The sequence below is a fragment of the Chelonia mydas genome, chromosome 3, assembly GCF_015237465.2.
Source record: "Chelonia mydas isolate rCheMyd1 chromosome 3, rCheMyd1.pri.v2, whole genome shotgun sequence".
NCBI lineage: Eukaryota > Metazoa > Chordata > Testudines > Cheloniidae > Chelonia > Chelonia mydas.
In genome coordinates this window covers 12,756,229-12,772,548 of record NC_057851.1, presented here as the reverse complement: position 1 = coordinate 12,772,548, position 16,320 = coordinate 12,756,229, and the positions used below count along the sequence as shown (strand labels likewise).

The window sequence follows — 16,320 nt, the reverse complement described above, 5'->3', positions numbered from 1 at the left end:
CCTGTAATAAACGATCTAAAGTTTTATTAACTAGGAAAAAGAAATAAGAGCATTATTTACAGGTTAAAGCCAGCAAACACATACAAGCAAATGAGTTACCATCTAGATCCTAAGAGTGACAGAGTTGCAGTGATCTGTCAATTCAAAGTGTCTTTCAGGGTGGATCCAGGAGTATCCACTGCGTGCATCCGATGAAGGGAGCTGTAGCTCACGAAAGCTTATGCTCAAATAAATTGGTTAGTCTCTAAGGTGCCACAAGTACTCCTTTTCTTTTTGCGAATACAGACTACATGGCTGTTACTCTGAAACCTGAGATAAGCCCTGGGGATCTCCAGCTTCAGTTTGGTTTCTCTGGCCTGTGAGATTTCAAATGGCAAAACAGAGGAAAAATCTTCATGTCCAGTACTTTTATTTCCCTCTTCCAGCATTCAAAGGGATGGGACGAATCCTTCTGCATGTACTTCTCCATGGGTGGATGGGGCATTTAACAAAGCTATTACCTTATAATGGCCCATTTAAATTTTGATAGCTCTCCTGGATGGGCTGGTGGAGGAGGAGAAATTCCCTTGCATGGGCTGACAAATTCAGAGCAAACATTTTCAAAGATACAAAGCAAAACTTGCATATTTTCTTATAGCATGGAATATAGACATTACAAGTGAGATTAAGGCATGCAGCAACTTAAAAGCATTTCATAGAGTCTAAACACTAAAAATATTCTTATATGACTACTACCTATTTTGAACAAAACTAACATACAGGTGAAATGATCTGGTCTCCAGCTATGAGTTTGTCCGTTCTTAGCTAATGCCTGAAGTCTTGGAAAGAGCTGGCACCTGCTCTGCCAGCATCACAACCTGATTATTGTACTGCTGCCTGGGATATCTCACTGTTACCCATTTTTCATACTTAGAATTAGCTATAAATACCCAATACTTTGATTCCTGTCACTTATCCAGTTTTTAATCCATGACAGGATTCATCTCTTGACCCAGAGTGAGGTAAGGAAGGTTTCATAGAATCATAGGACTGGTAGGGATCTCAAGAGGTCATCTAGTCCAGTCCCCTGCACCCATGGCAGGACTAAGTATTATCTAGACCATCCCCAACGGGTGTTTGTCTAACCTGCTCTTAAAAATCTCCAATGATGGAGATTCCACAACCTCCCCAGGCAATTTATTCCAGGGCTTAACCACCCTGACAGATAGGAAGCTTTTCCTAATGTCCAACCTAAACCTCCCTTGCTGCAATTTAAGGACATTGTAGTGAAAAACCTTTTGGAAATCTAAATAACCTACAGGAACTGATTCCCCTTCAGCCTCTAATTAATTATACCTAGTAGGTTAAAGGGTATGTTTTAAAGTCTTTTGTGACTCAGCATGTTCAATGTGTAAAAGGAAACATTCCTAAATCTTGCAGTCAAATATGGTACGAGGGTGAAGGGCACATTAGAAACACATAGATAGGAAATCTGTATGTTAAAACAACCTCAGCGATGATGGATGGTTAAAATACAAGGGATACTGCATATCAGTTAGCATCTTTCAGTTTAGATAAACAAATGTATGTCAAGGATCCTCAAATGCGTTTGCATTGTGTGTATCACATTTGTCAGCGATGACATATTCTAAATAAAGTTTGTTTGGGTTTTAAAAAGAATACAGCTATCTACACCTGCCTTTACATATTGAAAACAATGAGTGGTATGCATGGTATTTAGATGTTGTCTCTTTGAATGAGAAACTGGAAACAGCACTGCTAGGACAGGAATTAATGATGGAGAATTCATCCTACATATTGATGTTGACTGTTCTGTGATCCCCATAGTCACCGAACTGGCCAGCAGGTTGTGTCTCTTCTTCTGGAACCTAGCGTGAAAACCAGACAAGAGGTTAATGCCACATCATGACATTTGGCGATTTTTTCTTCTTATATCAATTGTCAAACATGCACACTCTACTAAGGACTGCTGTGCTACCCAGAGTGATCACAGTTTGCGACGTTGCATCAGGCATCATGTACTGAAGTTCCCAGATCTGGCTCATGCATTTCATTATTAACAAGATGACCTAGCCTGCCATGTATGCCTGTACTAAAATCAGCAATTCTGAATTATTTAATGTCTTTTTAAACTGGGACTGACTCAAAGCCATGCCAAAGGAAGTATTTTATAACATGTACCATAACCATCTATATAGCGTAAAGACTCCATCTGTGATTTTCAAAAAAGCCTAAAGGAGATTGGTGCCTAATTCCCATTGAACTTCAATAGGAGTTGGGTGCCAAACTCCCTTAAGATCCTATAAAAATACCAGGCTCTATTAGCGTCATAGGCTAATTAGTGTCATGGTCTTACACAAGTAGATCCATTGACTCTAATGGGACTCTGGGGTGGTGAGGTGAGCAGGCCCGTATTTATTGTTAAAATAATGCTGAGTTTCTTTGTGAATCTTTCATCAACACTTCAAACCTTTCCACTCCCTCTAACTGTTGGTGTTGTTAAATATTTGTATTATGGACACACGTTTCTGGAAATTCTGCAATCTAAGTTGCATGACTTCCCCAAGATCAGACAGAATCAGTTGCAAAGCTTTCAACAGGAGCATCTGGACACTCACTCCAGATGCTATCCTTTTTGATCACAGCTGCCCCTTAGGCAGTAAGCTTCCCTGGGCCATTGGATCAACCAAGTTGCATTTCTAACACTGGAGTGGTTTGTATTTCCCAGCGCATTACTACATTCTCCTCCTCTCACCAAGTAAAGAGCCATGATTCACATACAGTACAAACAGTTTAGGCCTGGTCTTAAAAGACAGATTGACCTAGCTACATCACTCAGGGGTGTAAAAAATTCACCCCCTGCATGTTGTAGTTAAGCCAGTGTAGCCCACGATATAGACATGGGTAGATTGATGGAAAAATTCTTCTGTCAACCTAGCTACTGCCACTCGGGGAGGTGGAGATGGGAAAACCCTGCCCGCTGATCTAAGAAATATCTACTTTGAGGCACTACAGTGGCAGAGCTGCAGCAGGGGAACTGTGCCGCTCTAGCGCTCATCGTGTAGACGTGCCTTTACTTCCCACAGAACTTACCTCACTTCCTTCCTCTGACATTGCACTTTATGGGCTCACACTAGCACACAACGTTCAGGTATTTCTCTCTTCTTCCAGCACATTTTTCATCTGCGTTTGCTGGTGCTTCCCTCTCCCCACAATATAACTTACTGGAGACTTTAGCTCTGACAAATGCTCATGACCAGAGCATGACAGGCTGAGGACAATGCCAGCTTCTAAGGGGCCAGAAGCTTCCTCGTGCCTAAACCCTTCTCTCTGAAAGCCAACTGTAGTCTTTGGTGTACTCTTGACTTTGGAGAGCATGGTGGCTTTCGTTGTTTGTGAGATTACAATGCCAAGAGGCCTTAACTGAGATCAAGGCCCCATCGTGCAAGGTGCTGTACAAACCCATAGTAAGAGTCTGTCCTTGCCCTGAAGCGCCTAACATCGAAATAGACCAGACAGAAAAAGTAAGTGATTTTCACATTATCCTCATTTTACAGAGGGGGAACTGGGGTCTATAGGCAGTTAATGACTTCCCCGGCATTACAAAGGTAGAGCCAGGAAGTGAACTGAGATCCGATGAATCCTAGCAGAGTGCCTTTACTATGAGGCCTTCCTTGCACCTACACTGCAAAGCATGAGATTTTCATTCTGGCTCCCCTCTCCCCCGCAGCCCTGTCACCAAGGTTTCTCTTTATCATGTGAAAAAAAAATGAGTTTGTTTTTTAAAACCATGAGCAATAACCATCTCCTGATGTGCAATGACAGTGGATTTCAAGAGCTGTTTTCTCTGCAGCCTGCTTATAGAGGGCCCATCTCTCTATTCCTCCTCCATGCACTTTCCCAGCTGCAGCACCAAAAGTCTTGCGATTTTGGAGGTAGGCCTGAGAAATCCTAAACCTGAGATTAGGCAGGATTTTTGAAGCCTAGCTCCCATGCGTAAGTGACTCCCCAGTTTAACAAAGATTCAATGAGTCCTCCCTCTCCTACTAGGAAAACAGAATTGCCTTGTATTGTAATCTTCTAATAAAAGGCAACGAAAGCTGCATTTCCTGACGGTCTGATTACTCCGCGGTTATATCCTACCTCCCAGTAAACTGAGTCGTTGTAGCAGGTCTCATCAGGTGGTTGTCCCAAGAAAGGCAAATTTAGAACTAAACCTGCAGGAGAGAAAATACGGTGAACCACAATAGGCAAACCTGCCATAACAGATGCATAAGAGCTAGCCTTGGAGGGGAAATCATGGCCTTTGTCCTATGGCCCTATCTACCTCTCTGATTTTGTACTTCCTGAGAGGTACTGACTTCCCTTCAGAAGCACCCAGCACCAAGGATCAGCCCCTACAATATCAAGCCACTCAATAGTCTAGGCAGTGCAGGTTAACACTTTCCATTATAAAACCCTATTTTCAGTTGCTTATAGCTTTTCCAAACATAAACTGTTGGGACTGAACTTTTCCACACTGAGGGTCTTCCTCCCGGCTGAATCTTTTTTGGAAAGTATCAAGCTAAAAGGGCTCAGCCATTTCCAAGAATAAGGTTAGGGAAAAATAAATTTATTCCCTCCCCTGCACTTTAAAAAATTCTTACAGCTGTTTCATTGAGAAGTTCTCACCCTCCATGTTTCAGGGCTTGACATTTGGCTTGCGGTTGCCCTGGTGTTAGGGATGTGCCTTTGGCTGTGCTTGTGAAAAATCGGCTGAAATTTGGTCAAATTCTAAGCCTTTGGGGGAAAAAAATCAGTTTGCACATGTTCAGCAGAGGCTGGCAGTTAACTTCTCTGAAGAGTTCATATTTACTGAGCACAGTCCGTCCCCATACAGTTCCTACCTGAGACTCAGGAATTCTAGGTGCAATTCCAGCTTCTGGGGAGAAGTGTTCACTAGTGACTACAGATCCTTCCACCCCAGCCCTCCACCAGCCTGTCCTTGTCCATCTCTGCTTCTATTCCCCCTTCTCACCCACCCCAGCTCCTGTCCTGACCCTCCCGCTACTTCTCATACTTCCCACCCCATTGCAGGTGGAGTGCGAAGTGTACTTCATTGATTAAGTCTATAAGTATAATTAATTAATTCTGCCATTTCCTAACTTCTGAGTGCTTCACTTTGTAACCTTAACCTTTTTATTTTTTACAGCACAGGGTTTTGTTTTTGTTTTTTAAAATAATATATACATAATAATATATACTGCCTGATTCTTGGATTCCCAAGCAGGATTTCTTAAAAGTGTTGATGGTTTGGAGGGGATATGTTATGTGTCTCCTACTGAGCACCCACAAATATACTGGAAAACAAACCCTAAGCTTTTATTACCATTCTACAATCAGATCCTTATGCCGACACAGATTCTCTGTGAGTGTCCAGCTACATGGTCAGACATTCCAGTCTAAAACTATTTACCTAACCTATCTGATTTACACCCATTGGCATATGGATAGATAGCTATTAAATTATTCACTGTTCCAAACTTTTCTTTTACGGAAGTTTCCTTAATTATGGATAAAAGAATAACCCAACTGCTAAGTGACATATATCAAGGACAACAGCTTCAATAAAACAAGAAGATTCCCAATGTGATCCTTGTTTCAAAATTCTTTATTCAAGGTTTAACAGTGGGTGAGGATGTGCAGGAAGTCAGACTAGATAATCATAGTGGTCCCTTCTGGCCTTTAAATCTATCACTCTGTTTTTTGGTTGACATTGTTTGCACCACAAAGTGCTACCCAAGGATGTCTCTATAGTTTGCATCTTACTGACCTGCATTTGGGTGCTGTTTGCATCTTACTAACCTGCAAATGCTCCTCCTACCAGAGCTATCCCAATGGTACAACCCAGAGCAGCAGCCTGCATGGGAGCAGAAGGAGAAGTCTCCCTGAAAATGAGAAAAAGGCAAATGACAAAAGATTAAACTACCACCGAGTTTCCAGAGCTGGTATTCTGCTAGCTTATATGCATGTTTAATATCATCCCCTACTGGATGGGTGGAATTTTTAGGGAAGGTCATCTGCAGGAGAGCTGTGCTGTCGTCACAAAAACTGAACCCATGTAAAATTTACTTCACTTTTGTTTCAAACTCAGAGCACGGCACAGACTAGTTGAGAGGTTTGCTGAAGTTCCTCCATGCAAAAAGAGCAACGCTGTATTTTCATGTAAAGTTTCCATGAGAGAAAAAGGGAGCACAGTGTACAGTGCTGTCAAGTATTGCGATTTTATTGCAGTAGTAGGTTTTTTCAATTCAGGCTGCAGATCCTAGATTCAGGTGAATTCGTGAGAACCTCTTCTGTCATTAGAAAACAAAACTAAGGGCTTGTCTACACTTACGGGGGATCGACATGTGGTGATCGATGCACTGACGGTCGATTTAGCGGGTCTAGTGAAGACCCACTAAATCGACAGCAGATTGCACTCCCGTCGACTCCTGTACTTCACCTGAATGAGAAGCACAAGGGGAATTGACAGGAGAGCATCTCCCGTTGACATAGCGTAGTGTGGACCCTGCGGTAAGTAGATCTAAGTATGTCGACTTCAGCTACGTTGTTCATAAAGTTGTGTAACTTCGATTGATCTCCCCCCATAGTGTAGACAAGGCCTAAGATTCTAGCTCTTGTGGGTGCAAAGAAAAGAATGAAAATGTGACCTAAGTGCACCCAGAAACCAGAAGACAAATAAAAAGAAGGCCTCTTCCACAGTTTTTTAAAAATCTCACTATTTTAAAGCCAATCTCATGATTTGTGAGCATTCAGGATAAAACACAAAATAGCTGCCAGTGACTGCAGAGAGGAAAGCTTCTAGAGGTTTAAAGGTGTAGTATACAGAAAATCATATCAGTTACATAGCTCAACACACCATGCATTCAAGCAAGCCTAGGGCCCTTTTATGGTTCTGACATGTACCAGGGGGTTGACAGATTTACTTTGAATTGTTAGGTATGTTTGGCTTTGCAGGTGTGATTCCATTGAAAATGCCTAAGATATGACTGCAGTGGAAGAAGTGGCTTGTAGGACCCACTGGATTTTGCACAGCTCTGTGGTGTGCTAGTGAGGCTGTTTTTTTAGGTCACTGGCAGTGGCCTTTAGTTCTAGTGTCAAAGACCATGAATCTTATACCTGGTGTGTCATGTATGTGATTAGCTGTGATGTCTTTATGTAGAGAAGCTGCTAATTTGAGAAAGAACTCAAATGTGAAATTGTGGAACTATTAACTATGGTTTGTAACCTGTCCTTTAAAACAGCTTCTGTACCCAATGACTGGAAGATAGCTAATGTAACGCCAATATTTAAAAGGGCTCTAGAGGTGATCCCGGCAATTACAGACCAGTAAGTCTAATGTCAGTACCGGGCAAATTAGTTGAAACAATAGTAAAGAATAAAATTGTCAGACACATAGAAGAACATAAATTGTTGGGCAAAAGTCAACATGGTTTCTGTAAAGGGAAATCATGTCTCACTAATCTATTAGAGTTCTTTGAAGGGGTCAACAAACATGTGGACAAGGGGGATCCAGTGGACATAGTGTACTTAGATTTCAAGAAATCCTTTGACGAGGTCCCTCACCAAAGGCTCTTACATAAATTAAGTTGTCATGGGATAAGAGGGAAGATTCTTTCATGGATTGAGAACTGGTTAAAAGACAGGGAACAAAGGGTAGGAATAAATAGTAAATTTTCAGAATGGAGAGGGTAACTAGTGGTGTTCCCCAAGGGTCAGTCCTAGGACCAATCCTATTCAACTTATTCATAAATGATCTGGAGAAAGGGGTAAACAGTGAGGTGGCAAAGTTTGCAGATGATACTAAACTGTTCAAAATAGTTAAGACCAAAGCAGACTGTGAAGAACTTCAAAAAGATCTTACAAAACTAAGTGATTGGGCAAGAAAATGGCAAATGAAATTTAATGTGGATAAATGTAAAGTAATGCACATTGGAAAAAATAACCCCAACGATACATACAATGTGATGGGGGCTAATTTAGCTACAACTAATCAGGAAAGAGATCTTGCAGTCATCATGGATAGTTCTCTGAAGATGTCCACACAGTGTGCAGCGGCAGTCAAAAAAGCAAACGGGATGTGAGGAATCATTAAAAAAGGGATAGAGAGTAAGACGGAGAATATCTTATTGCCCTTATGTAAATCCATGGTACGCCCACAATTTGAATACTGCATACAGATGTGGTCTCCTCATCTCAAAAAAGATATACTGGCATTAGAAAAGGTTCAGAGAAGGGCAACTAAAATGATTAGGGGTTTGGAACGGGTGCCCTATGAGGAGAGATTAAGGAGGCTAGGACTTTTCAGCTTGGAAAAGAGGAGACTAAGGGGGGATATGGTAGAGTTCTATAAAATCATGAGTGGTGTGGAGAAAGTGAATAAGGAAAAGTTATTTACTTGTTCCCATAATATAAGAACTAGGGGCCACCAAATGGAATTAATGGGCAGCAGGTTTAAAACAAATAAAAGGAAGTTCTTCTTCACACAGTGCACAGTCAACCTGTGGAACTCCTTGCCTGAGGAGGCTGTGAAGGCTAGGACTATAACAGGGTTTAAAAGAGAACTGGATAAATTCATGGAGGTTAAGTCCATTAATAGTTATTAGCCAGGATGGGTAAGGAATGGTGTCCCTAGCCTCTGTTTGTCAGAGGGTGGAGATGGATGGCAGGAGAGAGATCACTTGATCATTACCTGTTAGGTTCACTTCCTCTGGGGCACCTGGCATTGGCCACTGTCGGCAGACAGGATACTGGGCTGGATGGACCTTTGGTCTGACCCAGTATGGCCATTCTTATGTTCTTAATTTTGGACAAATTTGGGTATGAAAAAAATGTATTTACATTTGGGCACCCCCATAAGAATCACGTTTTAACCGCAAAATAGAGGCAGTATTTGAAAAAGGCTGAAATCAAACCAGAGGGACATCTTCTGAAAAGAAATAGTGTTTAGGGTGACCAGATGTCCTGATTTTATAGGGACAGTCCTGACATTTGGGGCTTTTTCTTATATAGGCACCTATTACCCCCACCCCGTTCCAATTTATCACACTTGCTATCTGGTCACCCTATCAGCGTTCATGCTCCTTTCGTGTTCTCCTGTGCAAATTCTCTAACAAATGGGTTTTCTGGCAGGAATGTTCCTTGAAACAGAATTTTTTAAATGATTGTTCAAAATAGTGACCAAAAATGTGCTTCATATTTTCAATCCAAAGGATTTGCACTAGAAACCTGATTCAAAGAGGCAAATAGATAACCCAGGATCATTGTCAATGAATGGACATGCACCTAAGAGGCAGAGGGAAGGCTGTGAATGCACACTTCCTGACTTTTTAGTACTTAACTTATGGCCTTAAGTTTACAACAGGGCAGTGCCTGATTCTCCTCTCATTTACACCAGGGTAAATCAGCAGTAACTGCATGGAAGTCTATGGAGTTAACTGAATGTAAAAAAGGTGTAAGTGAGGGGAATACCAGGCCCACAGGTTTTATATTTAATATAAATGTTATGAAATTTATTATATACAATTCTTATGCAGGGCTACATGAGGGGATTCAGTTTAGTCAGTCTGATCTCCACAGTAAAGTGGTGAAGGGGAATAAAGGCATTCTTGGGAATTGCCTTGGTTCATAGTTGAATAATTCTAGATCCAATACTGCAACAAGGGATGCCATATAAAACATGTAAAGAAAACAAAGTAGAACGCAACTTCACTGAAGACGCCTCACTTCCACCTTTTCTTTCTTTCTTTCTTTCTTTCTTTCACTTACCCCAATTTGACGTGTGCTACAGCTGCAATGATGCTTGCAAGACCTCCCAGTAATCCAGGTAAACCATGTAAATTATGGACTCCACACGTGTCATGAATTTTCAGTTTAGATAAAAAGAATGGCTAAAAGGAGAGAGAAATATACTTTCATGTCAGGGTATGGTCTACAGGTTTCACTGACCAGTTTTGCTAGGCAAATTAACTGGGGGAGAACACAAAATACTAAAATATGTTTCCAGGACTGTCCCTAGGGGGGTTCGAGGCCCAGGACAGAAGTGATGATACTTCTGGGCCAGAAGTGAAATCACTTCTGGGACCAACCTTGCTGGGGGTAGGTAGGGGAGGCGGCACCGCTGGGCTCCATGGGGTTGGGACCACACCATCTGCGCTCTCCCTCAGGTGGAAGGGGCGGGGGTACGGTAGCCTCCCCCAATCTGCCGTTTGCCCACTGCCCATGCAGCACCAGCCAATTGCATTGGCCTGCATGTCCCCCCAAAGTGCAGGGCCCCAAGTGGTCTCCCCAGTTCGCCATCCCCTAGGGATGGCTCTGTACGTTTCATATGTCTAGTAAATCAGGAGTACCTCCAGTGAAATCAATGAAATTACAGTGCCGTGAAGCCAGCATAAGAGAGATCAGAATCAGGTCCTGCATATTCTACGTTATTTTATACTTACAGTCAAGAACTTGAACCCGATGACAGAGATGAGACCAGCAATACTACCAATTAACATAGCACCAAGTGGGTAGATGCTCATGTCGGCACAGGAACCCACTGCTACTCCTCCTGCTAGGGTGGCATTTTGAATGTGAACCTGTGCAGGACATAAAACCCTGAAGAGTAAGATGACAGCTGGGAATGGAGGCCAGGTTTGTATGTGAATGACTAACAGCACAAGCCTGCTCTGTCTTCACACACGATATTTACATTGTAAAGTATTTATCGGTGAAACTTAAAAGTGCATTTCCAATACAGTGATGTCAGACTGAGGCAGTCAAGGAATGAATTAAGACCAGTAGAGGCCTGGTTTTGATTCTACAGCACAATCACTGCTCTGTAGGATCCCCCTCTGTATACATACGTAGATTCATGGATGCACACTAAATCCATCTACTGGCATTAAGGGTAGGCTACATGGATAGTTAATTAGGCTGCTTAATTTTCAAAGGCAGTTCCTGTGCAGATTCCCAACCCAGCCAGCAGGCAGGACAGCTTTGAGGCAGGTCACACTCTGATACCCTTTAAAAACATCCTCCCACTACAGGGAGCAGCAACAGTAGTTGGGAGACTAGCCAGGATCTGACTGCCCCTTTCCCATCTGTTAGGACATTGCAGGTGAGAAGAACATCCACTCCTCCAAGGTCAGCCCCACCAAAGCTACAAGGACAGCAGCAGAGATCACAACTCCTCATTCCAGTGTGGATCGAACCTGGCCACTCCCTCACCCCAGTGGTCAGCTTCAGGGAGGTGGGAGGAGGAGCCTTGCCCCCTTGAGCACCCTTTCCTCCCTCAGTAGCACTGGCCTAGGGCACTAGAGTGCCTAACATCAGCCAACTGAGGGTTTTTTTTTTGCTCTGGAAAGAGGCCAATTCAAACTATCACTTGAGGGAACACTTGAATAGGATGGTGCAGAGCGGGCCTACGCCACAAATGGCCTCCCTGCCTCCGGGGCTGCTGTTGCTGGTGGTGGTATGTACCCCTAGAGGGCATGAGGAGGGACTGTCTTTGTTACTGACCCCAATGTGGTCCTTGCTTTTCCCGCCCAGACGGCCCACCCCTGTAGCCAACCCCAGTTGGACCAACAGTTGGGTTTTAACCCTGGGTCTTCAGTACTACAGCTTGAGTCAATGGACTAACTCCTCTAGCAGGGAGCTGTAGCAGACACATAAATATCTATGGATCACAGCCACTAGAGCGGGAGGGGAAACATGCACAGAGCAGTGTGGGTTACACACAGTGATGAGCTGCCAAAATCTTAGCAACCGGTTCCCTCCTCACCCCACGAGGGGGTCATTGCCCACCCCCGCCCCCTGGGACTCCTGCCTCATCCAACCCACTCCCCTGTCTGCCCCAGAACTGGGCAGGAGGGTCTCGTGGGCCACCATAGTGGGTGCCCACCCCACCCCCTAAGAGCCAGAGGGACCTGCAGGGGGGCAAGGTGGGGAGTCCCGGCGGTGCTTACCTGGGACAGCTCCCAGGAAGCATCTGGCAGGTCCCTTTGGCTCCTAGGGGCGAGGGAGCGTAGCTGGGGGGAAGCAGGAGGAGCGGCCGCTCCCCCTACTGATTACATCAAAAGGCACTGACTCCGTGGGTGCTCCGGGCCTGGAGCACCCACTGGGAAAATTTGGTGGAATCAGCTGTTTGGCAGGAAGCCTGGGAGGGCTGAGAAGCAGGCGGTGGCTTCCCGCTCAGGCTGAGGGTGGCGGAGGTGAGCTGGGACGGGGAGTGGTTCCCCTGCGCGACCCCCCCCCCGGATTACCTGCTGCAGCACGGGTGGCCCTCCTCACGCCCCCCCCACGCCTCCCGCCCCAGCTCACCTCCGCCTCCCTGGGCCTGAGCGGGAAGCCGCAGACTGCTTCTCAGCCTGCCCCGGCTTCCCGCACGGGGGGGAGGCAGAGAAGCAGAGTGGGGCAGCGCATTCAGGGGAGGAGGTGGAGTGGAGTTGAGCTGGGGCCGGGGGTGGGGTGGGGAGCTGCTGGTGGGTGCTCTGCACCCACCAAATTTTCCCCTTGAGTGCTCCAGGGCTGGAGTCGGCACCTAAGGCGCCACTTTTGGTCCGTTAAATTTAGAAGCCCGTTTAGAACCGGTTGTCCCTCGCGGAACAACCGGTTCTAAAAGGGCTTCTAAATTTAACAACTGGTTCTAGCAAACCGGTGTGAACTGGCTCCAGCTCACCACTGGTTACACACACACACACACTCTACAATACAACCCTAAATTTTTTTGAACCATAAACCAGGGTCCTAGTTTAGTCTGAGTTTGGAGCAAAGGCTCCAGCTAGCTCATATTTTCTGAACCAGCCCATTCATTGACAGCCCTCTGTCATTGTCACTCTGTGATAGATTTAATGACAGACATGGGATTTTGACGTGACTCTTACCATATCCAACTTGCCTCTGTGTTCGACCAGGCTTGAGAGGGCAAAGGCTGTGAGTGTGCATGCAGCCATGGAAAAGTAAGTGTTAATGATTGTTCTCTGCTGGAGATCAGCGTGCGCCATGGCAGAGTTAAAACTGGGCCAGAACAGCCAGAGGAAAAGGGTACCTGCATGAATGCAAAAAAACATTAAATCTCAGGAGGGTTTTCAATGTTAGATACTACATTTAGCAGAACGAGCTCGCCAAGAGCAGGAGAATTGGGAAGAGCAATAAGAAAGGATTAGATGATTGGAAAAATGATGGACTATTACCCAGAAGCTTTTGACACCAGAGATGAAAGAGAAGACAAAAGAAACCCCCAGCCCACGTGAGCTCCATTACCTTCCTGTGAAGTGGTCAGGAATTCAGGATGCTCAGGTGCTAGTTCTTCCAAAGACTCTCTGTGATTCTGCAATGCTCAGTCACCCTGAACAGGATGTTACTCCCAAAGTAACTTCTAGGGAAACCCGCAGAGAAAGACTCCTCAACATGAATAAAGGTGGCAGAATCTGGCCTGTAACCTCTTTCTGTCTCAGTTTCTCTAGCTGTAAAATGAGCATAATACTAGTACTTACCTACTTAGCAGGATGTTAACTCATTAATTAGAGCTGGTTGATACTTTTCCATTGAAACCTTTTTTTTTTTTGGGGGGGGGGGAGACAGAAAATTGACTTTTTTCCCCTAAAGGAAATTTTTTGCAAAAAATGAACCATCACTGAAATTTTCTGGTTTTTTTTTTTCAATGAAAAACCAAAACATTTTAGGTTGCATTGAAAACACATCTGCAGCAGAAGAAAAGCAGCATGCTGCAAGGAGGAAACAACAAATCTCTAATATAGCAACATTAGTATTTACAATGGATCAGATGCAGGAAGGAACAGCTGACCCATGCTCTCCATTCTTTTGACAGTACACCTCTCTGACTCACCAATCATGGCAAACATGTCCGAGTGGTAGACTGACTCTTCATTTTTATGTCCCTCTTTCAGACCAGGACGATACAAGACTCGCGCTGCAGACAATCCAAAATAGGCTCCAAAAGCATGGATAGTCATTGATGCTCCAGTATCAGTGGCCTGCAACAGGGAAAAAATTTGAATGCTAAAACTGGCACCATCCGTACTGGGAACAGGGAGGGAGTAGGATTCTAATAAAGGAGGAATTTGGATGGGTCTGGTTGTGCACCTTCCATGGTGGAGACCAGAGTTAGAAGTTCAGGCTACTACAGAATGACACAAATAAAGATTAAAATGGGATCAGTAACTCTTACCCACCACTTAAACAAGGCACCTTTCTAGTGACCATCTTTAACAATGCTTCACGGTTCAGTTGTTTAACAGAGACTGACCCAAACCTAAACTCTGGCTCCCAGTATCCCTAAAGTTTGGGAGGGGTAACACAATCCCAGTCCCAAATTTCAAGTGGCTCCTCATTTACTAGTGAGTGAATCAAAACTCCAGATCAGAACACCCTCAGATTTTTCCGGGTTAGAAATCTGGGTTTGGATTGGAGTTCTGTGGCTCGAATGCATCCCTAGTTTATTCTAAATCACCTTATATATTATAAACTGTGAGAATTATCTGCCAACTGTTAGCCAGGCAGTACAATGTTCTAGAGGAGATGCAGGGCAGATATATACAGACATGGGAGATACAAGAGGAAAAACAGTGTAGCATCAGGGATGGATGACTCAAAGATTTCTTGTCTTGAGAGCAAAGTAAGGTCTGAACTAAAGACAATGAAAAGAAGTCAGGACATCTCCGGAGATACAGATGAGCAAGTTTCATACTGGGCATGAGACTATCTCTCAAAAAGTCGATGGTGCCATTATTTTCAAAACAGTTCTCTGGGCTCTCTGATGCAGAAAACCAGAATCATTCCTTTAGACCTAGAAGTCAGCTGCTCTTCATTGTTCTTTGAAAGCCATTTGTCAATCATATACAAGATACTACTAGCACCTTTTACCCAAAGGAGGGACGTCAGGAGAGGACTTTGAAGCATTCAGCAGTCACAAGTTATGCTGTAGCCAGGAGTCAGCAAAGAGAAAGATAGAGGAATTGGCAAGTGAGTTGAGGAACACAAAGTTGTGTCACACACACTGAAGCAGTATCTGAGTTTGAAGCTAAGCAATGAGATATCCGGAGAGGAGATGACAGGTGGAGACATGAAGAAGAAGAAGGAGGGAGATTCGATTCACCCTATGACAGAGCAAAGGAAAGGGAAATACAATTCTCCACACACACAGATTTGCTATAACTAATGGAGATATTAGGAGCTTTTCCTTCTCAGTAAATGTATGTTTCCTACCCCTAGTACTTTCACAACAAGATGTTCGTTGCATGAAAAGATTGTGATCTCCAGAATGGTCATGATCAGCATCTGGACTGGACTTGTTTTCCCCAGGACAGCTCCAAACGAAATCAAGACGGTTGCTGTACTGAAGTCTGCATTTATCATACTGTATTTAAGAACATAAATAGAAACAAAAACCAGTTTAATATGACGAGAAATTAAATGGATCCCAAACTCGTATCAACACAATCCATAGAACACTCGAAGAGTGAGATATCAGTTCTGCTAATTGTACATAAAAAACTCTTAGGACTGTTTCAAAGCATGGGGCCCTGTGCTGTGGGACAAATAGAGGGTCCCAAGGAAGGTTACATACATGCACAGACTGCATTCTTGCCAAGCAGGATGAAATCAAAGAAAAAGTCAGATGAAACAAGGCAATTGAGGACACACAAGAAGATTGTTATTATCTGATTTTATTAGTATTGCTGATGTTTCAAAAGGCAACTGTAAGATGAGTAACTCCCTTGTTCTGGGTAAGATTCTCCTCTTGGTTACATGGTGTAGCTCAGCTCTGAAATTCTACTCCCCCATATGTGCCTTCCTCCCATTATCATCAGAGATAGGTTTGCCTGGGTAGGTGTTGGAAGGGGGTTAGTGTTAACTGGTTACTGGAATGGAATAAAGGTATGTTGACTAGAGCTGGGTGAACAACTGATTTTGGGTTTGGCCAGGACAAAACTCAGAAAGCATATTTGGCTCCAAAAATATTTGGAATTTGTCAGCAAATCGGAAAAGGCAAATTTCAGAAAAGTGTCTTCCTTGTAACCATTGGTCTGATGGTTGGGGCACTTGTCTGGGATGTGGAAGACAGAGGTTTGAATCCCAGCTCTGGATCAGGGACTTGAACACAAATCTCCTCCCTTCCTCAGTGAGTATCCTAACACCAGGCTTTGGGCTATTCCGGGGTGGGTAGCATTCAGTGTCTCCTCTTAAGACTGCTCCACACACACACACACACGCCATTGCAGTCAGGGGATGTTTGGTGATAAATTAACTGGGAACACCATTGGGCCTGAGAGA

The 16,320-nt window shown here is 44.0% G+C and overlaps 1 protein-coding gene across 2 annotated transcripts in view; it reads right to left on the bottom strand.

Annotated features, from left to right (window-relative positions):
- Nucleotides 1–601: 601 nt before the first annotated feature.
- RHAG (Rh associated glycoprotein) overlaps nucleotides 602–16,320 on the bottom strand; it is a 26,331-nt gene continuing 10,612 nt past the window's right edge. For both annotated transcript variants that reach the window (XM_007061714.4, XM_027824205.3), the window contains exons 3-10: nucleotides 15,253–15,403; nucleotides 13,874–14,021; nucleotides 12,909–13,072; nucleotides 10,485–10,622; nucleotides 9,811–9,932; nucleotides 5,845–5,927; nucleotides 4,144–4,217; nucleotides 602–1,868 (exon numbers count right to left, since the gene is read on the bottom strand). In XM_007061714.4, the coding sequence (XP_007061776.1) occupies nucleotides 1,791–1,868; nucleotides 4,144–4,217; nucleotides 5,845–5,927; nucleotides 9,811–9,932; nucleotides 10,485–10,622; nucleotides 12,909–13,072; nucleotides 13,874–14,021; nucleotides 15,253–15,403 (958 nt within the window). In that variant the 3' untranslated portion in view covers nucleotides 602–1,790. The remainder of the gene's footprint in view (nucleotides 1,869–4,143; nucleotides 4,218–5,844; nucleotides 5,928–9,810; nucleotides 9,933–10,484; nucleotides 10,623–12,908; nucleotides 13,073–13,873; nucleotides 14,022–15,252; nucleotides 15,404–16,320) is intronic.